Source organism: Musca vetustissima, unplaced genomic scaffold (genome assembly GCF_032173495.1).
Source record: "Musca vetustissima isolate MV318-11 ecotype Yass unplaced genomic scaffold, APGP_CSIRO_Mvet_v1 utg8425, whole genome shotgun sequence".
Lineage (NCBI taxonomy): Eukaryota > Metazoa > Arthropoda > Insecta > Diptera > Muscidae > Musca > Musca vetustissima.
The window spans coordinates 146413-173937 of NW_026876838.1; the positions used below are offsets into that span (position 1 = coordinate 146413).

The 27525-nt window shown below is 32.5% G+C and overlaps 1 protein-coding gene across 1 annotated transcript; it reads left to right on the forward strand.

Annotated features, from left to right (window-relative positions):
• The first annotated feature begins 237 nt into the window (after positions 1-237).
• Positions 238-26880, forward strand: LOC133321383 (rho GTPase-activating protein 190). The gene is made up of 19 exons (XM_061530471.1): positions 238-258; positions 4270-4426; positions 4486-5618; positions 5683-5976; positions 6047-6438; positions 6508-7090; positions 7156-7334; positions 7395-7634; positions 7691-7759; positions 8641-8766; positions 8886-8930; positions 12432-12589; positions 12660-12867; positions 12931-13155; positions 13216-13274; positions 13333-13717; positions 13788-13919; positions 26396-26540; positions 26610-26880. The coding sequence occupies exons 2-19, from the start codon at positions 4277-4279 to the stop codon at positions 26806-26808; spliced, it is 4722 nt and encodes a 1573-aa protein (XP_061386455.1). The 5' UTR covers positions 238-258; positions 4270-4276; the 3' UTR covers positions 26809-26880.
• Positions 26881-27525: the final 645 nt, after the last annotated feature.

Below are 27525 nucleotides of genomic sequence, written 5' to 3' on the forward strand. Positions count from 1 at the left end.
TCCAAATTAATGGCTTAATTATTCGCCGAGGAGATAGATGACTTTGTACTGTATTTTCAGTTTGTCAATTTGTATCCAATCCAGACAGAAATAAAGAAAAACAACGAACCTTCAAAGTGTGTGCTTCATTGTATTAGTGCGCAAGCACAGGAGAAATGCGACTAGTATTTCAATGCAACTACGCCATTATCCATCCATCCATACGTCCATCCCGGATGGAGAAATGTTACAAGATCTGCATTTGTTTCAATGAGTAATGTAAGATATTTGTGATTATGTGTGTTTGTTGAGGAGTACCACCAGAACATAAATGGAATCCAGATAAATATAAAATTAAATTTTGTATTGAATAATCATTTTTCTATTTCATATTTTTTACCCCCATGCAAGATGAACAAATCTTTTATTTCGTTGAAGATACACATCTCCGAACGAGGGAACAAAACGTCCGCTCTCATTTTTGTTGTATTTGTCTCTTACTTCCGAAAGTCAAACAAAATGAAAATAACTACTACAGGTTTTTCGATAAAAGAAAACAAAATTATTTTTTTACGAATTGTGTTAAGCGGCTTGTAATAGAAGTATAATAATATACTTACATATGTATGTACGTACGTGAGTGTATTATATTGCATAGGTGGCCGACAATTTCTTCATATAACGAACGTAGTATTTGTCCAGCATGAAAAACATTTTGAATGTGTACCTAAACAAATTCATATGTAGGAGTTGGGTATATTGGTTAAAATTGTGAAATTCCGAGTGGTCAAATTTAAAAATCGAAATTATTATGTTTCTGCGTTCTGAAGAAAAAATTTTGCCTTAATTTGAGTTTAGAGTTTTATCCCACGAACATATATGACATTCATTGGGGAAGTCCGTACCGAGATATGGACCTCTGAAGCTCCGGAATATTGGAGAAAGTCTTTCATTCTCGGCCAAAGGCTGGCTATCTAAGAACAATGGAACTTTTAATCACGTAGCCAAATTATCCACCTGCCCATAGGAGGAAATTTCTCCAGATACTGTCCAGGTATAAGAGGGAAAATTTTAATTTAAAAAAAATGTTGATGCATTAGCCGAATTTTCCGCCTGTCCATTGAAAAAAGTTTTAAATCACCGGCCGAAGGCCGTCTATTTTGCATAACTTCGTCCCCGGCCGAAGGCAAGCTATATAAGACAAATTTTTACATAAAGGAATTTTTTAATCGCGTAGCCAAATTTTCCACCTATCCATAGGTGAAAGTCTAAAATTCCCGGGCAAAAGCCGGCTATTGAGAAAAAAATTTGTTTAATTTTTTTTCATATATTTTCGTAATCCAAGAGACTGTTAAACTTAAAAAAAAAAATTGAGATGAGCCCCTACCTAAACACAACTTGTTCCACGAATTTGATCAATAATATAAAATAATCGGAACAGTTCCGAAAGGGAACATTTGAAACCATATTACCAGTCCATACGTGAAGAAATATATTTCCAATACTTTGTAAATGTCCTAGATTTTACTAATGGGTGTCATATGAAATGTACCTAAAATCTTTTCATATGATATTCGTACAATAAGACTTCAACCTGTGTGTAGATTTCGGTATAGACTATATTTACGTCTTTTGATGACTGGACTTCGTCGGACATTTAAAGGCCACCACATAATTTCATTATAAAAATTAATGTTATTGTGCGTCAGCGGTGTTCGTATTACTTTCGACATTACCGAAAGTATGTATTTTGCCTGTTTTACAACAGTTGAATATGAACCCCTTGCTTTGCATTGATCCTTAGAAAAAACATGATTTCAATGGATTTCTAATTTCGCTGTTGCCTCTACACCACCATTACATGACTCTGAACTAAAATAAAAATTGGTTTCTGTCTCATTAAAACTTCGAAATACTGGAAAAAAATGCCAGGGTTAGAAAGAGAAGTCAAGAGGGTACAAATGTCGCGAAATAGAATCTGATCCTGATCATAACTTGTTATAAAAAAAATTGTAAAGTATTATTTTTCCTATAGTGTTTAGTATAACATTATTTTCAAATTATTATTTTCAAAAAAGCTCTTTTAGTTAACATTAGATTCACGGACTGAGTCAAATTGACAAGTAGGTATATACTTATATTTAAAACATTAATATTAATTTTTAAAAACTCACATTGGAGTTTAGTTATACCCTGAAATATATATAAAGGTGCATGCATTTGCATTATTATTGAGAGCCAATTTGACTTTTAGATTTTTTTAACCCTGCTACTATTTCAAATTTAAATATGTCTTTTTTAAAACGTTTTTCTAAGGCTTGTGATTATTTCAATATTGCAAAAATGCATGCAATGAGTAGTTAGGACGTTTAATATATTCCAACAGAACGAAATACTGTGACCATAAAACGTTATGACTGCATTTCCAGATGTGTTCCGGATTTAGCTTTCTTCATAAAAAAATCCTTACATTTTCTGATATGAGTCAAGTTGGCTTAACTTTAGTAGAAGTAGGTATAAACTCGACGTCCGTAATTCTAGTATTATTATTAATAAAAAAAAAATCATTTCCAATTAAAAACGAAATTCAACAATTCCCTGCGATAAATAATATTTCTGTATTATTCTTTATTCGTAAATGTTAATCGGTAAAAACTCTCTAGAATACACAAAGGAATTATATTAATGGGAATAAGGACACATTTGTCTATTGTTTTATATTTGAAATATTACATTTGAAACATGTGGCGGGACGGACAAACGAAAATTGTCCGATGTGTCAATAGTTTGTAATGACCGGTATTCCCTATCCTACACAACACGTTAATTTAGTTTGTAGGAATACACACTCTGTGCAACACATGCTCGACCTCAATGGGTTTCGAAAAATTACACAAAAGGAAAACAATAGCAATAACAAAAGTAGTCGGGATGAACGCAATATTGGAGTCAAGGCATATTGTGATAGACATCAAGAGAGAAAATCAGTGATGTTGTGTTGGTGTCATATTGTTACTTTTTCGTAGCTCAATCTGTTGTTCAGACAAGGTCCGTCGTTGAATATTGCTGCTTTACAATTTCCTTTTACCAACAAACATCATGTTACAACGACGTTGTGTCTATCTAAACTGTTTGTCTAACGTAACTTCTTCCTAGTGCAAATGGCTGTGTGCGTGTGTGCGCGACGTACAACATAATAAGTGAATTGGCATAGCATTTAACAACCAATTTCCTCGCGTATCCTTTTTCCTTTTTTACATTATCTGACATGTCACACATAAACAACTCGATACCCATCCGTTCTCATAACCCATCGTTCTCTTTTGCTCTCTTTGTCCGAATTTGAGATTCTGCTCTCTCGTCACCGAGCTGTGCTCTTTCATCCAACAACCGACAACAACTTACTGCTGCTGTCAGTCATGCTCAAAGGAAGTATTTTTTGTCGTTGCAAGTGGACTGTTCGAGGACAGAATAAGGCAAGGAACATCTTTTTCTGTATGTGTATAATTTTTTTTTATCAGAAATGATGTTTCATTCGATTTCTACAATGAAATTTATTCAGAACTGTTGAATGTTTTTTTTATTATTTTGTTGTTTTTGGAAAATTCCCAAAACTGAACAATTGCAAATAATAATCTCAATATTAATAATACTAATAACAGCGAAGTAAGTTTAATATGGCTTCAGTGCTGCATTCATTTTATTGTGTGTCGTGTGTGGTATGTGAAGAAATTGTTCGTTTTGTGAGTGTTCTTTACTACATCAAGGGTGCAAACTCGTCTGGATGGCTGGATACAAATGTCACATTCACATTTTGCCTGCAAAACTGTTTTTTTCTTCGGTTAATTTATCCCACACAGTTTTGTGTGGTACATACATATTTTAGTAGAGCCTTACGACATTACTTGGAAATAATTAAAACAAAAAACAATTGCTTATTTGACTGCAGTGGTTTGTTCAACCATCGACGTTAGAAAAAATCTTTTAGTGTTTTATTAACACACCCGCACCCGTGTATTTTATGATTTGAACTATGAATGTATCGGTTGAGTATTTTCCGAACACATATACATACAACAAACCGGCCGTCGGTCTTCCGTGAAAAAAAAACGTAATGTTATTAAATGAATATTGTACACAATTTGTCGTTTAGGGTCAGTTGAAAAACTTTGTCCACTTGCCCACTTGCCACTAAGTAGTACCCATCTCGACCGCGATAATTGCAGCGTAATTATGTCAATGTAAATTAATTATGTGTGTTTGTTTTGTTTTTGCAATGCTTGCTTGCAGATAAAAGATGAAAACGTTCAATATATCGGTCATCGGTCTCTCGGGGACTGAGAAGGACCGAGGACAAGTTGGTGTTGGCAAATCGTGTTTATGTAACAGATTTATTAGGCCCATGGCCGACGATTATTTCATTGATCACATATCAGTTTTGAGTCAGGTATGTATGGAGAAGATGTTGTTTAATTTAGGGTGTGATTGATGTGTTCTTTATTTTAGAGCGATTTCAGCGGGAGAGTTGTTAACAATGATCACTTTCTTTATTGGGGAGATGTGCTCAAGACGACCGATGAAGGCTCCGAATACTCCTTTCATATTGTCGAACAGACGGAATTTATGGACGACTCCACATTCCAGCCCTTCAAGGTGGGTAAAATGGAGACCTACTTGAAGAGGTGCACCAGCACAAAAGTATTTTCGGCCGAAAAACTTATGTACATCTGCAAAAATCAATTGGGAATAGAAAAGGAATATGAGCAGAAAATAATGCCTGATGGTAGGCTGGCAATCGATGGTTTTGTTGTGGTGTTTGATGTGAGCCCTGTGCCAAATAGAAATATCGAAAAACAGGTTGAATTTGTACAAAATGCAATTACTTTAATACTGAAAAACAAAAAGCCGTTGGTGCTCGTGACCACCAAAAATGATGATTCCTGTGATCTGTATGTGCGGGAGGCGGAAAAAATTTGCCAACGCAAGGAGTACAAGGGCATGATACAAATGGTGGAGACATCGGCCCACGAATCAATAAATACAGATTTGCCATTCCTTCTGCTGGCCCAAATGATCGACAAAGTGAAAAATCGCATAAAAATCATACCATATCAAGAAGCTGCAAGATCGCGCAAGGAACTTTTGGAAAGTCGTTCTGAAGCAGTTACTCGTCTCATACGCAATCAAATAACGGATTATCATGTGTTATGGACACATGGCTCAAAAATGCTTGCTCAATTCCGCGAATGGACAGAATTCTTGAATATTTTTGGTCATGATGCCGGGCAGAAACTATTCCGGAGACACATGAAAAAGTTGCGTGATGACTACATGAACCAGCGCCTACATCAGTATTTGGATAAGTTTGCCCGCACTCTTGAGTACATGTTGCCGGACATTAATGCCCTTTCCACGAGCGACGATGATATTTGGGAATGTGCCAAGAGCTATATGAGAAATCATGTGGAATTTGATCAGTACTTTTTTGAGTGCCCGCAGGCTTCGTGGCAGGAATTGGTAGACATGGATGAAACCGAAGATGAAGTTCGCATACCTTTCGATATTTTAGAAACATCAGAGGCCGAGACAGTATTTCGTAATTTTCTAAACTCTGTTCAACAGGACAAGAAGAAAATTGGGTATGTATTATAGTTCGTCGTTATAATGTAGTATTTTATTCAATGACTTCAAACCGTTTTTTAGATGGAAACAACAGTTTAAAATGCTATTGGAAGAATCTGGATTCGTTACTCCGGGCAAACAACTATCTGAAGTTCGTGTTCTCTTTATGGGGCGCGAATGTTTTGAAGCCTTGTCTGAACACGACTGTCAGCAAATTTATGATATACACCAGGACGAAATCATTGAAAAGAGCAAGCAAAATTTCATTGAACTTCTTCTGGAACATGCCCAGTTTTTTCAACAATTCAAAAACGTTGATATTATAACACAAGAGGATGTCCGGCAAATTACTGATATCCTACAGGATGACTCCAGGTATTGCATTGAGAAAATTTTCAGAAACCTCTAAATCTCATTGTTATTTCTCTGTCTAATATTAAATCAGGTATAAAATAATGGATCGGCTAGATCAGGAGAGGCGAGTTATTCTATTCCAGCATTTAGGATTTATGCACTGTCCCATACGTGATCATTGCCCATTTTATCACAGTTGCGTTGACAACTTCATTGAAGAGATTTTGGCCGACAAGTCCGGTGGTAGCCATAAAACACTTGGCAGTGGTGGAAGTGGCAGTTGGAAATCTCAGGGATCTGATAAAACACTGAATTTGTTAATTGTGGGATCCGAGCACTTGGCTAGCGATTTACTCAACGACATACGCATGTGCACCGGTTCCAAAGGGGAATATATCTACGAAAATCAAACATATTATCTAAATTATCGCATAGCGAATGGTGATATGGAAGCATTTAAGGCCATTGATGTTTATTCCAGTGGTAAATAATTGTGAACTGTTTGAAGAAGAAGTGAAACTTATATCCTTATAAATGTTAATATTTTTGTAGGTTTGATCTGTGTATACTCAAATCTGCAGTCTTTTGAAACTCTTAAAGACAACCTAGAGCGCACTCTACTCTGCAATTTGGAACTGGAAGACAAATTTGAAAATCTTCCTATTGTGTTGGTGTACCAGCCACACGACTTGAAAGAAAACGAAGTTGAGTACTTACGCAACGAAGGTTTGCGTTTGGCTGAAATGCTTCACTGTGATTTTATTGACCACCAACAAAGCCATCAGAAATATGTCTATGAAATTTTGAATATTGTCATCGATTCCCTACGAGTAGCCGAAATGAAAACACTTGAGACATTTCCACCGAATCAAACAGATCTTCGTATATTGGTGTGCATGTTTTGTGGCGATCAGTATGATATTGAAAACATCATCAATCCATTGATTGATGAATCAACATTCTGCAAGGCACTTGAACATTCCGTGGTGGTGGACGTTTTCATTGGAGACTCCAAGAAAAGGGTTGAATTTATACTATCATCATACCATGGAATAAATCAATATCGCGATGAATTGATACATGGATTCATATTTGTATATTCCACAAAGAGACGTTCATCATTGGCTAATCTAAGGTAAGCGTTTCATGAACATTGAAGTTTAGGCGAATAATTTCATAATTGTTGTTGTACTTTTTCAGCGTTCTGGTTTCGCAAAATGCAAATATACCGTTGCAAATTATAGCTATAACGGAAAGCGGTGGTGCAAATGCATTTTTCAGCAGTGAACTATGTCAATTTCTCATCACAGAAGGGAACGCTTTGGCTGATCGTTATAAGGCCAGTTTTATGACATTTTCTGCCGATCAGTATGTAAAATGTATGTATTTAACACAATATTTGTAGATCATTTTTTTATTCGTGCTTTTTCTGTCTGCAGTTGCTTTTTATAGTCCATTTTTGAAGAATGCTTGGGATAACAAGTATGACGTAGAAAATCTACACGTTGAAGAGTCAATTACTTTGGATTCAGGTGAGGGAACACTTGAAAATTCCGTCAAGTTGCCACGACCCCCACCGCGTCACGAAAGCTATATGCTATCAAGTACCCTAGGTACTGATGGTTCCGGCAGTGAAAATTACGAAATGCTTCCTACACGTTCTCTAAACTCATTAAATGGTATGTCCTTGTCTACAAAAGTATGATTTTTGTTACATAGGTCGTTGTCATTTCAGAAGAAAGAGACATATCTTTAGATGAAATCTATGAAGAAAGCAACGAAAAACCAAAAATGATCCATCAGAGTAAGTGCATGAATACTAACCATTTCATAAGAATTCAGATCTTTATAGTATTTCCTTCATAATAATGATTTGTTTAAGATTTATCTCAGATCTAAACTTGTTGCCATTTATTAGACTATTACTATTTATTGTAATATAATTTTGTCCTAACATACATATAAAGAATTACCATGATTTGTGTATACCGTATACACATATTAAGAGCACTAATTTTTTTGGGGTTAATTTAACTATATGTTCACAACGTCTCTCATATCTTGATATTGTTACTTCAAAATATATGTCTATCAAAAGATAAATAAACTCTTATGAAATTAAGGACATTTAAATTGTGTAAAAGAGACATTAATATGTATTTTTAATACAACATGAGGACTATTATAGCGAACAATCAGCAGCAAATGAACGAATTTGTACTGCAAGAAAACAAAAACTGCGAAGACCTGTACAAATATTAACATAAAGTAATTTTATGTATCATGGGAGGTATTGTGAATATATATTTATAGAATTAGATTCAAGAAGCATAAACGAATCGGTCGGTAATTAACAAATTTTGAATTTTTTGAATATTACATTTATTGTATTCTTATGAAATGGTTATATATACATACTTCGTATTTATACAAATAGTTTATGTAAGTATTTTTTAATACTCCAAAAAGTATGAGATTTTTTTTATTCGCAAACCCTTCATCCAGAATGTTGGGTCTTTGACTTATTCTACTGTGTATTTCCTTACTTTATTTTTTACTATAAATATAATTATTAGTTTATACACGCACACTATCTCATATATAGCTAGTCCAAAAACAATAATATATGATATGATATTCAGGCAGTTTATATATTCATTTTACTAATGTATGATTATCATAAAGGATTCCAGATATTTCCACCTCCAACAACTCCTCCAGAGCCAGCTCCTCCAGATCATCAGCTCATTACATGCTCATATAAGAGTCAATTTGTGTCAGCTTCCGAGTCTAGTTTGGAAGAAATAACATGTAATAACTCGTTATCATTCAATCAAATTGATTTTTAGCAAAATTTGTCACATTATTTAATTTGTTCATTTCTTTGTTCATTTCTATTTTTCAAACTGAATAATTTTTTTCATAAGCAGCGGATGTAAGCGGGTCAAAGGATTCATTGGCAACCCACGATGCAGGTTACTAATTGTGATTTTTAGAATATTTTCAATGCCATTATAACCCTTAATTTTGTTTGTGTTTACATTCTCTTGAGTTGAGTCCCACCTATCGCACGTTTCATAAACTACCCATATCCCCAATGAAAAAGTTTTTTTTCTTTTTCTTTTGTTTATTTATTATAATTTTATGTAATGCACCTTATTTCAAATAGCACTAGATCCTCAAAATTTTGCAAAAGTATTGCTTTAAATAATCGAACCGACATTCGAAAGAATATAGATTTTTTAAGTAGCGGCGCTGAATATTATTTGCTATATTTTAACTAAAATCAACCCATAAATCAATTATTTAGAATGCAACAGTATAAATAAATTATATAAAGAATCCTCGTATTTTAATTCCTGCTTCAACTAATGTAAAAAAAAAACAAAATATTCATGTAGTAAGAATTTGATACTTTTTATTTAAATTGCATATTAATATGTTCCGGTTTGTGTTTAACTCTATTGAAAAAATGATAATTTTCTATAAAAGCAGTTAAATATTTAGCTGTTGTTTTACTTAGAGGCCATTGGTTCGATATAGAAGGGAAGGAAGCGATGGGGACAAAGAATGAATTAAGTGTTAGAGCTTATTATAATGATAAATTTTTGGCAAAGCTACGAAGCATTTGCCATCTACATTGCATAGTAGATGTTCGAATGTTTCCAACACTTCTTTATCCTCACATGAGCGCAAAAGTTCACTCCATTCACATTCCATGTAGAGGTGAGATGCCAGAGACCTGATCCATATCGCAAGTTTGATCTATTTTTTCGCTAGTGATAACACTCTGGTAGATCTTCGTCAGATAGATTGACCTTTGTACTAGATGTAGAAATTCTTTCAATTAAAAATACTCTAATTTTTTTACCCGGATAGTTTCTGGTGAACTACGGAAGGAACATGATTTTTAGGTATGTTAGGTTAGGTTTACACTACCCCTGTAAGTTGCCTGTTGTGCGCTTTAGAGAAGGAAGAGATTTAAGAGAAGTCATCATTGGATTTGATTGTTCTGAACTTTTAGGAATCCTGTTTTTTTTTGTTTTACTACTTTGATAAGAAAAGAAGATCGCCAGAATTTATAACAAGAAAGCGAAACTAAATGAGGAATGAGGACCTTAGATTTATAATCACATAGGCCATTGCAGAATCATGTGTATTTTATCAATATGGGAATGAAACGAGGTGGAATACTATGCAAGGATGAAGATGTGTCGGAAACGACTCTGTTGATTCCGCATGCTTCAAAACAGATGCCACCAAAGGTTTGACCCCTGGTTAGGTTAGAGGATGCGCGTCTGCTGAAAGCAGAACGCTTTACTCGGAGAATATTTGTCCATCGTATTCATCCTAAAAAGAGAAGTTAAGAAAGAGTGAAAGTAAGGAGTTAAAAATAAGTTTAATCACTAACCCAAGACAATTTCTTGGCAAAATTAAAAAAAAAATGGTAACAGCGTCTATATCGGAGAAGTAGGTCAGTGAGGGGTAGAAGTAGATGAAGGGTAGTCCATGTAAAGAAGATATTGGAATCGCTCATGGATTTTTGGCTAGGTTCTCGTTTATGAAATAAATTGAATTGAAGATTTATGATAGCATTCAAGGCTGACTGTGTGCTTCTAGAGGCGCAAAAAATTAGGACAGCTGCGGATCTTTGTACACTTTTTAATTTGAACAGATAGGTTGTTTTTCCATGTGCCTGACACCAGGCAAGACAGTTATTGGTAAGTATGTGGAGAAACATTATATATAGAGTTCTTGCAGGAGAAGTGTGCATTCCTTTTCCACGTTAATTGGTAGTCAAGTATAGTTCCAAGAGAGAGAGAACTACAGAGCTACACGATGCAGTACTGACAGCAAGAATTCTTGAATCTTCCGCTTCTTCGTGACCAGAACTAATTCTACCTTCGCAGGGTTAACTCCAAGGTCATTTTCTCGTACCCACTTTGAATGTAATTTTAGTCTAACTTGCATGATATCAGATATCGTGAACAAACATTTGCCACTTACCAGCACAACAACGTCATCAGCATAGGCCACAACCCTTACTCGAAGTCGGTTAAATTCCACAAGAATTCCATTTACCACCAGGAGCCAAAACCTGCGGTGGGGTACACCTCACCTTCCGTATGGAACCTTCCCCAATGCTTGCATTGATTATTCTGCTTTTCAGCATTTCATCAATCATGCTTAAAGGAAATTCATGTCTTGTCTAGAGCAAAGCGGATTTATTCCAATTTGACGTAGTTAAAAGAAAATCTTACGCTAGTAGCAGCTTCTTAATTTCCACTCTATATAAACAACCATGTCGTGTAGGGCAGTATCGACCGATTTGCCCTTGACGTATGTATGTTGTGATGCGCTAAATGTTGTCAAGTCTAGTGAGTTCCTAATGTCTAAGTCTAGTAACCTTTACATTGCCTTCAATAGGAAGGAAAATAGGCTAATCGTCCTATAGTCAGTAAGCATAGTGTGAGTTGGCTTTCCCGCTTTTGGAATAAAAACCTTTGGAATAAAAACCATACATCTCCGAATGGAGCGACTGTTTAATGGCAGTCGGACATCCTCTAACTTTACCCAATTTTGATTCATTAATTTATAATAGAAACCAGCTTAACCTTGTAGTTTGAAAGGATTTGTTTTGGACGTAATGGAAAGGTGCATTTTTATAATTAGCACATAAATTTGAAGGTATATATTTGGTTTATGAATGTTTTGTAACCTCGTATCCCTTTATCATATAACTATAAATTCGTCGTTGTAAATTGTTAGCTAGCAAGATCTACAAAAAAGTGTGTCCACCATGCAAGAATAAAATTGATTCAATTCTGTAGTTTATTGATTAAATGATTTCCACCACCTCTCTCACTATTTTTGCGTTCGACATACAATCAATTGTTTAATACAAACTTTTCTTTTAGATCTAAAAAAACACCCATAAAATGTACTGAACTCAATAGAAATTATGAAAAATATTTCACAAGTAATTTTAAAATCAAAATGCCAGAGTTGTAAAAATAAAATATGAGATTTATTTAAAACAGTGCTGAATTTAATATAATGTCAAGTTGCATTACATCGCTCATATATTCATTTAATTTGCTAACTAATTTTCAAATATCCCTTAATAGACATTTTTATTATTTTGGATATGTATACTTTTTGCAATATTTATTTGTAAAAAATTTTGCTAAAAATTTCAAAAAAAAAAAAAAAAAAAAATAGATTAGACGAGCGAGAGTTGTGCATGCAGTGTGTAATAGCATCAGTGAATCTTCAAATCCAAGCATTTGTTCTTTATTATTTCTTAAAAAAATTAAAATATAATTATTTTTTGTTTGTACATAAATTGTTCGTTCTGGATGTAGGGTAGTTTTACATTGGAATGACAACTATAATTGTTTTTATACCTCTTTATGTGTCCATGTGTCTGGTAATAAGAATTCTATTAAATATTGTGTTTTTTTTTTTGATTTTAGAATGGTTGGATGAAAAATCAGATGCGCGGCGCAATGCCAATAAAAATTCAATTTGGAATAATTTTGGTGGCTCAACCCACGCATACACAACTGGTCGTAGACACATAGATTCTAATTTGAATAAAATTCGTCCAAAAGGTCCAAGTCAGACCCTAAAGGTAGTACCTAAAATTCATACTAATTATGATTGTTGTGATGTAACAGGATAACATTTTTTTATATTTTCAGCAACCAGGAAAATTAAATATGAAAAATTTTCAATTAGTTAGTGATGCAGTAGCTAAAATGAATTTTGGAGGAAACACTTATTTGCCAATTTGTGAGAGTGGAGATAAGGACGGTAAACGTTATACCCAATTTGATTATTCCCACTTGGATGGTGACGAAGAAGACTCCGAAGAATTGGCTGAGTATGAACAAATTTATGAAAATGAAGGTAGGGATAGTCGAGAAGTTTATAGAATATACATATAATAATTGACTTTTTCACTATTTATAGACTGTACTGAATCTGATAGTTGTGCTAGTTCTATAGAACGAAAAAATCGGCAACAAAATGCCTACTATAAACAAATAAACAAGAAACCACCCGTCAATAAAAAGACAAAAAAGAAGAAAGTTGCTATACCGGTACAAACTCCGCGCGTACCCACAATGTTTGGCTCATACGTAAGCCCACCAGAAATACCATTACATTACCAGAGAATGGTTACTGCCGAGAAAAGTAAGCCACAAGAGCGAATGTCAAGTTCTAAAAAATATAATAAAATGTGTATTCTTTCAGAAAAAAATAGCGACCCTTCTTTAGTTAATGATATGATAAAAACCGATAAATCTCCTGAGGTAAGTGTTTCGTATTATGGCATTGAAAATTCATATAAAATTAAAAATTATTTTACAGTACACAATGGTGCCAGATAATCCTGGCCTTTTCGGTGCTCCAGAAAATCTTAATGAATACAATATGAATGCTAAATGTTTAAAGGAATTTGAAAAGTCCGAAAAACGTCGACTTAAAGAGGAAAGTACAAGACTGCGAAAATTGCAGGAGAAGGAAAAGGAACAAGAGAAGAAACTTAAACGTAAATTAAAACAAAACTCCAAGGGTTTCCCCGACACAGAATCTCAATTTGAAAAACTTATGATCTCGGACAAGGTGGAAATTCCTATATTTTTAATCAAGTGTATAGAATATATAGAAAAAGAAGGTTTGGATTCAGAGGGCATATATCGAGTACCCGGAAGTCGTGCTCATGTGGATTTATTGTTCCAGAAGTTTGAAGAAGGTATGATAAGTGAACGTCTCAAAGTGATAGTAATTTAAAATATTATTTATTTTATTTGTGTTTTACACAGACTCAAATACTGTTATCGAACTTTTGGATATTCCCGTCAATGCTGTTGCAACAGCTCTCAAGGACTTTTTCTCAAAAAGATTACCGCCACTGTTTAGCAAGGACATAATCAAGGAATTGGAAGAAGTGGCAGGTATGTGTTTGAATTTGAAAACGGTTATAATAAAAAAACCTATGTAAGACATTAAAAGCAAAGTAGTGCATATTATAGACATGCAAAATTATTCAGAATTGAAAAAAAAAACATCATTTCTATAACATATTATTGCGCATCACTACATTGGATATCTAGAATCGAAATATCAGCATAATTTTACGGTATATTCAGATCAAATTTCGGGCCATTTTATTCAAAACAACTACTAATATATTTAAATGAAGTTCGAAGTATATGGGTACAATTTTTGCAAATTCTACAATTAAGCATCAAATTTTTGAAAACTACAATTAATTGATCTAATCAATGCAGGGCCAAACTTAATAAAAGTACAGATCAGTGATCTGTAACAAGCCGCAAAGTAAGCCACTTGGGTAATTAATTATAATCGGATAATAAAGAGGCTATTCATCTGAATAACATGGTTCCTTTTTTTTTTCGTGTCATAAAAAAAGTACTTGAGTGTCTATGATTACGAGTGCTCTGTTTATTAGTGACAATACAATACCAAAATAAAAGCGTATTCCATACATGACAATAGCCATGGTATAATTATACAAGGTTGAACATCTTTTGTCGAGTTGAGAATATTATTTAGATATTGATTCACCTACAAATCATACATTTCTTCTTACCAATGCTGTAAAATTCATCTTTAAACAAATGGATTTTAAAATAAAAAAACTCAACCAAAATATCACATTTTGTATATGACTTTGCATAACAACCCCGCTAACAATTTGTTCCGAGTTTTTTTTTTCTGAATTCGTAATGAAGTTCTGCACAAGTTTCCGATTCTGATGCCGAATTTGTACCGAAATCGGAACAAAATTGTTTGAAGGTGTCCACGAATTCGGAATGTTTTGTCGAAAAAGAAATCGGAGGGAACATTCGAGTTTTCTTACAAATTCTAAACGAATTCGTAGACTTCGGGAGAAAAAGGGAAATTTTCGATTGTCTGCACAATTCTGGACAAAACTCTAAAGAAGCCTTTCAAAATGGCTTGGATATACGAATATCGAATATCTTTAAAAATTCTGGCGATTTTTAAGAAATCCTGATATTAACCGAATTGAATTGAATCGAAACTTTGAAAAAAAAACCAACATATTTTCCACCACATATAAACATATACAGCCTTATTCTGGATATTTGCTAGGAAGATATCTCGCATGTAAAAAATTTTCGTTTTCACATTCTCGCCTTATTCTGAATGAATAGGGAGATGCAAAAAATGCGAGATGCGGATTCGAGTTTTCGAAAATGGTGGTTGAGAAAAAGATTCGTGTTGCCATATCGTAAATGAAGTTGCAATGTGTGTGGCCATATTGTAATTTAAGTTGCAATGTGTGTTGCCCCATTGTAATTTAATTGTGTAACATTTTTCAATATATTATTTATTGATTTTTGTTATTAAAAATTGTTACTTTTTATTGTTATTTAAACTATATAGCAATACAAACGTGAAATATCAAGAATTGTAATTAAAAGAAAATAAATTAAAGTTTGATAATATGGCAACCTACAATATGGCATGTGAAACAGCTGTTCATTGTTTTGATGCAATTTGTTGCATCAACTACAATAGATTACAAATAAAAGAACATTTTTTTATGATGGCAAAAACACAACGAATAATAGGAAGAAATCTGCGATTTAATTAATTAATTCACAGTTTATTATTTCACTACATAATTGTGTGCCTTTTTATTTAATTCCGATGTTTTATCTAAAGTGGCCTGTTATGTTATGATTTGCTTTTGAAAAAAAAAATTTTTTGTTCTTTCATAATTTTTAAAATTTTTTTCTTGAGAGACAGATCCTCGCCCAAAATGTCTGTATTTCGCCTCCAAAAATCGAACTCGACTTAAATATTCCTTATTACCTTCATACATTTCTTTGCAATACTTGTTTCAGCATGCATCGTTATCAATTGGATTTCCAATGGCATTTTATTGGTTGTTTTCCAGTTAAAAATTTGCTTACTATCATTTATAATATTCTAAATCGTCATAGAATAAGTATTGTGTAAATATTTTTCATAAAAATAGTTATTACTTATGTTTCACAGGAAAATGTTGTTCAGAATAAGGCGAAGGGGAAGAGCGAGTAAATTCACGTGGAATTGACATACAGAATAAGGCTGATAATTTTTACATAATTTATTAATTTATTTTCTATAAATATACATAAACATTTATTTTAATATATTTATACATATATAAATCATCCCATTAGCGACATTTGGACAATACAGATGGGGACTTCCATTTCATTTTCACCATTGACAAACCGAATTAATTTGCTTCCATAAATTGCTTTTTCAATTTATTCATTCTCATTGTAGTACCACGTAACATTCACATATTTTTAATTTATTTTTTATTTCTTGCAACAAATAAACAGAAGCCAAAAAAATCAAAGCAGTATAAATAGGTATACACACATTTATTTCGTTTTTCCCAAAAATTTCCTTTTAGAGAATGTGCAGATTATTCGGCAAGTAATCGGAAAAAGGGTAGAGAATGTCGAAAATAATGAGTTAACCTGCTGTTGAAATTTCTTTTTTTTTGTTTTTGTTTTTGTAAACAAAGTTTTTGTAAGCAAAGGAAAGAAATCTGATATCCGAGTTCTCGGCAAAAATTGATAACTGGGAAGCACAATATGAAAAAAATTTAATTTATATGATGCTATAGCCTACCTTGAATTATTGTACTATGGCAACAACAGCTGATTAATAATATTTTTATTATAACAGCCCTACCTAAAATTCAACTAGCTCGTTCCATGGTATAATTATTACAAGAGGTAGGGCACAGCTACCAATTGATTACAATTTTTTCTCAAGAGCCTTACCTAAAATTCAACTAGCTCGTTGAAATAATACGAAATACGTCGAATGTACAAATTTTCAAGTTGAAAAATTTCAACTTTGACAGAACGTATTTTTCATTTTTTTGTTTTCTTGAAAATAAAAACAAAACATTCAGGAAATTTGAAATTTCGAATGGAAACTAAAAATATGTGGATTAATTTAATAAATTTTCAATTTTGTTTTGCGGTTTGTATGATTTGTTTAAAGATATGGATTCGACGTATTTGGGTAATACGGCCGTACACAACATTTTGCCATAGTGGGGAAGTTGAATATTTTTGTACGCCCCGTCGGATTTTATGTAACGTTGCAAGGTGGCTTGTTCCATCAAATTAAAATACATATTTTGTGTATGTGTGTGTATTGTTTTGAATACAATGTCAAATAAATTCAAAATAAATTGGAATATATTCAAATTTGATACATCAAGGTAGATATATAAGGAAGCCGCATCGGCGAATCGAGAACATGATATGTCAAAATTTTTATCAAGGCGAATAAAAATGAATTCGCCTTCTATTTTTCAACCAATCAGAACATAACATTTGTGAAGTTTTATAAAATATTTATTTACTTTTTTAAATTTGTTTGATTTTTTGCAAATCGAAAGTTTATGAATTAAATATATCATAAAAGATAAAAATGATTCATTAATGTTAAGGAACTGATGACAACGAATACATTTTTGGAGAAAGGAAGACGTGGACTCATTTTGAATATGTTTTCTGTGGTAGTAATACCTCAGCATACCAAACTCAACAAATATGTGGAAATCTAAGGTTCGAAATTACAACCAAATTATTCATTCAAAAAGAAAACAAAATGCCAAATTGAAGAAACTGAATTCTAACAATGTTTAACAATAAAATTCGAGAATGCAGTTCTGGTTTCCTTGATCAATATCCTTATCAGATGTGTTTTCTATTTTGAAGGTCTCAATCGAAGATTAAGGCTTCGCCTTTTGATTATTGATAACGTTTATTATACGGTATATAAAGAGGAGATTTTTACGTGAAATACGCCATCAAATCGTTATAGAAAGTCCCATGATAATAGATTCTTATACAAATCTTCCTAAAGAAGTTCATGTGAAGGTATCCTATTCATGACCTATATGTTTTGTTTCTTCAGAAATTGTCTTATTCAATTTTCATTTTTAATTTTATTTATTTTTTTCGGCGAATTCAAGAAAAACAAATTGTTGTGACATATAATATTACCACCAGCTGGCCTGATACGGTTACCTTATTAATATACCTTTCCGTATATACATCATGCCGTACAGCATTTATCATAGTATGTGTTATTTTTTGAAAGTTTGTTTATGTATGTGTGACACACACAATGCATGAAGAAAATCAAAATAGTTTTGATTTTGAAAATGAAACCTTATCAATCTGGTTAATGCCATGTTCTGACGGGCATTCGAACAACGTAGTTCGCTCTCAGAATTACGTACATGAATTAACCCGTTCATACAACACTATTCTTAATTCATGTCATCAGAGTATTTTTTTTCAAACTTTTTGTTTCTAGTTTTTCACCAAAATTGTAACATATTTGCGTGAATCATATATGGATCTAAATAGAAAAAATAATTCTCTTTCTCCTGACTATAGTATGAACCGATATCTATTTACTTTTAATTCATGTTTTCCATTTTTTCTGAAAGTATTGTTGTTTTGAGTATATTTTCATTTTTTCTCAATTCAAATGTCACATAAAAAAATTGGAGAATTTTTTGTTTGGTTTTCCCCACATTGGTTTCTCGTTTTGCTCGCTAATTAGAACCAAAGGGAAAGAAATACATATTGCATTATGTAGATTACAAAATTTACTTCCTTCTGCATATATAAAAACTAGAATTTTTTTTACTTTTCATTCATCATTTTCAATTTTACTGAAAAAGTTTGAAAATTTTACAAATATTTTCATGCTGTTTAAATTAATTTATTTTCGATAAATTCTCTCAATTGTTAGGGATGGGACAAATTTCTTGGTTATTCGGAGAGAGATTCAAATTGAACAACGTACAAAAGTCGGTGTTCGCTCAGACAATTTTGTATGGGGAACTAAGTAATTAATTCATAATTAAGGGTCGAACAACGAATGAGGGAGCGAACGACGCCCGTCTGTACATGGCATAAGGTAGATATATAAGGTAGCCGCATCGGCGAATTGGGAACATGATATGTCAAAATTGTAATCTAGGCGAATAAAAATGAATTCGCCTTCAAATTGTCCACCAATCAGAAGAAAGCATTTTTGAAGTTCTATAAAATATTTATTTACCTTTTTTAAATTTGTTTTTTTTATTTGTGTGCTTTTTTGCAAATTGTAAATTTATGAATTAAAAAGATAAAAATGATTCTGGCTTGATACGGTTACCTTATTAATATACCTTGAATCTGGTGAATAATATTCATTTTAAAAGTTGTCAGTAAATAATTTTGTGTACAAAAATAATAAAATTGTGACGGAATAAAAAAAACAACTGAATTTACGACTCAAAATGCAATTTTGGGACAAAAATCGATTTTTTGGAATAGTGATTGAAGAGTTTGCCATACACTAGTCAATCTCACATATACAATCGGCATCATCGGCATGACGGAATGATTTATGCACTCTGAACAGATAGACATCAGGAATAAAAATTTTAAAACATTTGACAAGGTTAAACTGTTGTTAAAAAAAAAAATATAGATGGGACAAAAATCGATTTTTTGGAATAGTGATTGAAGAGTTTGCCATACACTAGTCAATCTCACATATACAATCGGCATCATCGGCATGACGGAATGATTTATAGTGTATGGGGCCCTTAATTGAAATGAAAATAAAGTTTTTAACACGTTCGTGTGGAAGTAATTACTTTGTTATGGATGAATCAAACATTTTATTGTATTCCCTACTGGATTTTTTGAAGAAATCATAACCTTTCATTAATTTTTCGCGTTTTTAGTTTTGTGTTGAAAAAATGTCAAATAAACACAAACACTTGTTGCGTATATTTATTTTATTTTTGGCAGAAGAGGCCACACGTGCATAGTTGCTTTTTTGTTATTCGCCTCAAGCTGCCTGCCCTACCTTGTGTTATTGTACCATGGCTCGTTCGTTTTTCGTTTTTCACCACAAAAGTAGAACATATGCATTTATATGAATGTTACCGAAATACGTCGACGTACGAATTTTCAAAGTTGAAAAAATTCAACTATGACAGAACGTATTTTTATTTTTTTCATTTGTTTGAAAAAAAGAAAGAAAACATAAAGGAAACATTAATTTTCCAATAAGAATGTGAAATGATTGGACACATTTTATAATTTTTTAAGTTTATTTCTCGATTTTGTTTAGCTCAGTATGGACTCGACGTATTTGGGAATAATACGGCCGTACAAAACATTTCGGCATAGTGGGGAAGTTGAATATTTTTGTACGCCTCGTTTAGGTAACGTAACAACTTAAGCAAGACCTCAACCAAAAGTCTCTTTTCTTAGTAGAAACAAATTATCATGGATAGGGTGGTATGTTGACCAGTATAAGACAATAGAACACAGAAAACACAAAAATTGAATTATAAAAAATCATTTATAATACAATTTTTAAAATTTATCGAAACAATTTGAATTATTATAATCGGATACAATTACATCGCATCTATCATTAGTGTCTCAAAGCGAAATCATGGAACAGGATGTAGATGGACAATATACTGTCGTTAGAAATAAGAAATGTAAAAGGGATGCTGGAGGAAAAATCCTGGGAAGTGAAATCGCTGATAAAATTGGTAATAAATATGTGAGTGACAACAGATTTTCGATTTTGGGAGAATTAGACTTTGAGCCTGATAATGTCATTGGAAAAAAAATAACTTCTGTTGAGAATTCTGATAGAAATGACAGGCAAAATAACGCTAAAAAAAAACATGGAACCTACGAGAAGTGATAGGAACAAAAAACTCAATGAGTCTACCAAGAAGTCATTTTGTCCGCCAATTTTTTTGCGTAACGTAAACATTGATACACTTGTGAAGAAACTTAAATCTAAAAATGTCATATTTAATATAAAGAATCAATCGGGTGGTAGAAGTAAGTTGTATCTGAGAGATCCAGCAACACACACCGAAATGATGGACATTTTGAGGTTAAAGGGTGTTGACTCATACTCGTACACTCCTAAAGAATTAAAAAAAAAAACAAAGTGCCATTTGTAGAGGTCTATATCATATGACAGACGTTGCTGACATAAAAGATTGCTTTGACGAAATTTCTCCAAACATTGTAGATACGGTCTCAAAATTTTCTACCGATTACTCCAGAAAGAAATGTTTTGATACAGGCCTTTTTTTAAAACTTTAAGGTCTAACTAATTTTACTTGTATTAGTGAATTATTAGGACAAACGGTAACGTATGAAACACCTAAGGTAAACATGAAAATTCCACAATGTTGGAGATGTCAAGGTTGGGGACATTTTTCAAAAAATTGTAATAGACCAGTTGCGTGTGTTAAATGTGATGAATCGCATCCATCGGGCAAATGTGCATTTATCTCAACTAATGAATCTCTGCCTTATTGCGTTAACTGTAAGGAACGAGGCCATCCTGCAAATTTTAGAGGTTGCAAAGCGTTTGCTAACTACTGCGCCACACGCAGTAAGTTTGTTTCTGAGCAAAAAAATCGTAAGGAGTTAGGTACCAAGATTGTGGATTCATCTTGTCAAAAAGTTTTGAATCAATCATATGCCAGTTTTCTTCGAACACCGGATATAAGTTCATTGCAACCAAAACCAAAGAAACCTACTTCGGTTACACATTTTTTAAAAATTGCAAAAATGCTCCTTGAACCTGAAGTGCCATCGTTACATGAACGAATTATGAAATTCTTGAAGAATTATAAATCAATATCAAAAGATCAAGCTAAAGCCGAGCCGTTGATGTTTAAATTTACAGATGTTATTTACATTTAATGTGAGATCCTTATTGGATCGTGCTAGAAAAATCGAGTTTTATAGTTTATTGTCTCAGTTCAAGATAGATATTGCATTTTTACAAGAATTGCATTTACGTAATAATATGCAAATTTTTTAGACAATTTCTCGGTGCTTTATGACAAAAGTGCCTTAGGTGTGGCTATAGCTTTTTAAAAATCTATTTCCTTTAAACGAATTTTTATCCCGGGTCATAATTTCTTGAGTGTTTTTGAGGAGATTCATATAAGACATAATGGTATTAATAAAAATATCGTGTTGGGATCAATTTAGTTTCCTAGTAACTACAATAGGTTGGAAATTGTAAATGGATTGACTTTGATTTTGAGATATTCAGAAAAAAAGAAGACATGCAAAGAACATTTCCTGGGAGGATGCGAGTAATAATTATAATGGTGCTGTCCTTGCAAATTGGTTACACGATGAAGCGTGTTCTGTTATGAGAATATGTCATGTACTTCCATCCTTCCCCTCAGGTTCATCTCATTTGGACCATTTCATAATAAGTAATAATGTAGTTGATAATTTAAATAAAAATTTCAGAACTTCTACTTTACCTACGTTCTCCGATCATATGCCTGTAAATATTAACATTTCTTTGTCTAATTTTGATTTTATATATGCAGTTCCAAAAACAACAACATCTTTCAAAAACACTAACTGGGCTTTATTTAAAAAGTACATTTGCAGCGCCTTATCAAGTTACATTCCACCGAAAAATCGTAATTTGTCTAATCAAGAAATTTATTTTTATGTTGATAAAGTGCAAAATGTTGTAAATGAGGTTTCATTGATGCACTCTGAACAGATAGACATCAGGAATAAAAATTTTAAAACATTTGACAAGGTTAAACTGTTGTTAAAAAAAAAATATAGATGGCAGAAAGAGTTAAAAATTTTATATTCTCGTACATTGAATCGTAGACATCCAGACTACACTGCGTATCATAACTATAGACGCACCCTTAATTCAAATTTTATGTTAGTTGACAAATAAAATGGACCCATTAAGTTATTGTTCACAATAAAACGATCAAAAACACATATTATTCAACAAAAATAATTAATTTATTCTTTATGGTTTCGCCGAATTCTGCACTTTCAAAATTGTTGGTGTTGCATAACTATAGACGCACTTTTACAAAATTAGAAAAATTTATTTTTTAAAACTTAAATAAAATAAAATAACTTTTATAAATAATGGGTAGGGCCTCCCTTATTTTGAATAAGTTCAAAAATTTTATCCATCACACTGTTGATCAAAATTATTCGCAAGTCTTCATCGATTGACCGCCATTCATCGAAAATCTCTTCTTGGAGGTAAAATACAGTTTGGTATTGGAAGTTTTCTGCATAGACACGATGAGTCAAGATTCCACACATGTTCTCGATCGGATTCTGGTCGGAAATTTTAATATTTTTCGATTTTAACCATACTTGAGTATGGCGACTTTTATGAACTGGTGCGTTGTCCTGCTAAAAAACGAGTCCTTGATTGTTGCTGCTTTCCCAAAATTGCAATATTTTGTTTTCCAAGACTTGAACGTACTCCATTGAATTCATCCGACAACATGGAAATGTCAAATAAAGCATTCCGTGGCTATAAAATGCTCCCAAGGTGGCGGTTACCGAAATATCGTTATTTCTTAATACAATATTTCGGTGGCGGTTCCTTAATGGCCTTGGGAGCATTTTATAGCCATTATTTGACATTTCCATGTTGTCGGATGAATTAAATGGAGTACGTTCAAGTCTTGAAAGACAAATTATTGACATTTTGGGAAAGTAGCAACAATCAAAGACTCGTTTTTTAGCAGGACAACGCACCAGTTCATAAAAGTGGCCATACTCAAGTATGGTTAAAATCGAAAAATATTAAAATTTCCGACCAGAATCCGATCGAGAACATGTGTGGAATCTTGACTCGTCGTGTCTATGCAGAAAACCGCCAATACCAAACATTATTTTATTTCCAAGAAGTGATTATCGATGAATGGCGGTCAATCGATGAAGACTTGCGAATAATTTTGATCAACAGTGTGATGGATAAAATTTTTGAACTTATTCAAAATAAGGGAGGCCCTACCCATTATTTATAAAAGTTATTTTATTTTATTTAAGTTTTAAAAAATAAATTTTTCTAATTTTGTAAAAGTGCGTCTATAGTTATGCAACACCAGCAATTTTGAAAGTGCAGAATTCGGCGAAACCATAAAGAATAAATTAATTATTTTTGTTGAATAATATGTGTTTTTGATCGTTTTATTGTGAACAATAACTTAATGGGTCCATTTTATTTGTCAACTAACATACCAATTGAATTAAGGGTGCGTCTATAGTTATGATACGCAGTGTATTTGCTCATTTCAAAGCAAGTAGAACTTATCTCAATAATAATTAAAGAACAGATTAATATCGACCAAGCGAAGTCTTTTAATGATTGTCTTAGCAAAATAAAACCAGGTCCGACTACTTACAAAGATATTTTTAAACTTATTGGTAGATCCAATTGTGGATACATTTCTTTAAATGGGCAGGATCTCGTAGGAACGGACTTTCAACTTGAACACCTTAAAGATCATTTTCAATCTGTTTACAATTCCCCCAGTCCAATTAACTATATTGATGACGTTGTTGGAACAATTGATAGAACTATATGCTCTCTTCCTGCTTCTGAAACCACATTCAATGGTGATTGTGACATTTTAAGTGATCTTAATTGTTATTTTTTTACTTCAAAAAATGAAATTATAAATATTGTAAAATCTTTGAATAATAAGAAATCTTCTGGTATTGACAATATATCCAACTATTTAATAAATAAGTTTCCTGAAGAAGCATATGAATACTTGACTTTCCAAATGATTGGAAAATTGCAAAAATTCTTCCTACTCAAAAACAGAAGGGAAATAATGATCTGAATGCTCTTAGACCTATTTCCCTTCTTCCAAGTTTAGGCTAATTATTCGAAAAAATTGTAAAATTAAAATTGGACGAATTTGGTTTCAAACGAGGAAATTCTACTGTTCATGCACTATTAAAATTATCTAATGACGTTCAAAATTTAAGGGAGCGAAAATGTACTGTAGCTGTGTCGCTTGATGTGGAAAATTCATTCGATAGAACAGATCATAAAGGCATATTATATAAAATGATTGCGATAGGGGTTCCTCCTGCTTTGATTAAATAATATAAAATTTTGTGTTACGCATAGAAATAAATTATCTTCTTTAGAAAATGTTAACTGTGGGGTGCCGCAGGGGTTAATTTTGTCGCCAAACCTATTTAATTTGTTTATTTATGATTTTCCTCATCAATATAACGACTCGAAAGGCATTCTGTGTGCCGATGATTCGCTGCTTTACGCTCATAGCGAGTCTCCGTTAGAAGCTCTACGTCTAGTGTGGAACATGTAAATAATTTTTATGAGTCTTGGGGCATTACGATAAATACCTCAAAAAGTAAAGCAATCTGCTTGCGTAACGCGTCCGGAAAATGTAAGCGTTTTGTAGTACCGCAAAGAAAAGATTTAAAACTTTTCCTTCGTGGTAATGAGATAAAATTTGAAGATAATATTAAACATCTTGGAATTTATTTTAACAAATTATTAAAGTTTAATTCTCATGCCCGGAATAATTTGAAGAAAGCAAATAAGATGAAAGGAGCTTTTTCAACATTATTTAACAACAAGTATCTAGGTATTAAAACGAAATTACTTCTGTTTAAAGTATGTATTCGGCCTATCCTACTTTATGCATTTCCGATTTGGTTTACCATATCTACATCCGTAATGAAAGAATTGGAAATTTTGGAAAGGGGTGTAATTCGGAAATGCATATGTAGGAACTATCAACATCAAAATAAAAGGTATTCGAATGAATTCATTTATCCCTCTTAGGTTTAGAAAAATTTGTTAAAAATCTCCCAACATTTCAATGGAGGTGTGATGCGCGATATTTTAAATTCAAAGTCGCATTTTAGTTGGTCAAATACAAATTATTTATCTCCTATTGGCATTTTAAAGGAACGAAATTATTTGTCTGGTAGTCTTTATACATCGTCATCTCCCGGCATACACAGGGGTTAGTATGCTCTGTTTTGGTCCTTAGTTTTTATGTTAGTTTGTAAGTTTAAAATTTGTATAGTAGTTTTAAGAACCCTTGTGTAGATCCTCTACAAAACATTTGGATATGCCGGGAGTAAGCAAATACATTATTTTGTCATTATCATGTTTGCAATTTGTTAATATACTCAAAACATTAAAATTAAAATAATGCAATAAACTTAACTTAAGTAACATATTATAATCGAGATATGTAGTGGAGCATACGTTTTACAAACAAATTCGCAATTAAATGTCAGAACTGCAAATATGACCTGTAGCAGCACTTGTCTCGTAGATACATGTACCCATTATAGACATTTGAGATTACAATTGTTATTGAATGATATTGGTTACCCTACTTTTTATTGTGTTTCTATGTTTGGTTAAGCGATGATTTTTGTATACTGTAAAATAAATACTTGTTTTATTATTTCGAACACTTAGACAAGATTTATGCTAATAAGTTTTTCTTTTCTTTTAGGTTCTCGCACTGTGTGTGGTTCAAAAGTAAACGTTGAAGTTAAAACCGATAGAAGTTGTCGATTAATGGCTTTAAAAACGTTGCTGGAAAAATTGCCGCCTGTAAACTTTGAAATTTTGAAATACATCTTTCAACATTTTGTGCAGTATGTGTTGAAAAGTGTTCTATAATTTCCCTACAAAACTGACTATTTCTTTTTTTACTATTTTTACAGTGTTTCCGATAATTCCAAACTTAACAGTATGGATAGTAAGAATTTAGCCATATGTTGGTGGCCAACATTGATTCCTATTGATTTTACGGATATGGGCCACTTTGAGCAGTTGCGTCCCTACTTAGAAGATATTGTACAAACGATGATAGATCAATATCCATATCTATTTTGTGGTGAAGATGCATTTGTCATGGTATAAACCACCAGTATTTCGTTTCTATTTATTTATTTTTTCGGTTAATATATATGTACGTGTGTTTATGTGTTATTAAGTTGTAAAACAACAACAAAGGAATGAAAAATGGAATAGTAACGAGAAAATACTTTTTATATAGTATAAATAATTTGAATCTAAGAAAACAGCCGCAAATAATGCTCATCTTAAAAAAAGGCATGAACGAACATGTGTATTGCGTTTTTGAGTACGTGTAAATCATTGTTTTAGTTGATAGTTGATTTTATTTTTAAATTATTATAAAATATATATTTCATTAGTTAATTGTATGTATATTAATGTATCCGTGTGTATGTGAGTGCAAATTTAGTTATAGTAAACAGAAGTGAGATTAAAAACAACATTCGCAGCCTAAAAAACCATAAATAAAAAAAAATACAAACCCATTAAAAGAAAAGGATGCCTATCACCTTCATTGGCTAACCGTAACAAGAAGAAAAAAAAAAAAACAATATAATAACAGAACGAAAACATAGATAGAAACAAACGAAGCCAATATAAACCGATATTTAACAAAGCCAATCAATTTTTATCAAATGTGTGTTAATTACCAACTGCCTATGTTTTAATTAGCTATGTGCCAGCCTCTGAGAAGCACTTAAAATAGTAAATCCAATGTATGTGCTTATTTACGAAATAGCTTGTTATATAACATTGTCAATTTGTATACCTATGTTTGTC

Bases quoted from the DNA above. Each gene is read 5' to 3' on its own strand.
- LOC133321383 (XM_061530471.1), top strand. From the start codon at position 4,277: ATGAAAACGTTCAATATATCGGTCATCGGTCTCTCGGGGACTGAGAAG. The intron at 12,590-12,659 runs GTAGTACCTAAA...TTATATTTTCAG, and splicing joins GTCCAAGTCAGACCCTAAAG to CAACCAGGAAAATTAAATAT. The intron at 12,868-12,930 runs GTAGGGATAGTC...CACTATTTATAG, and splicing joins ACAAATTTATGAAAATGAAG to ACTGTACTGAATCTGATAGT.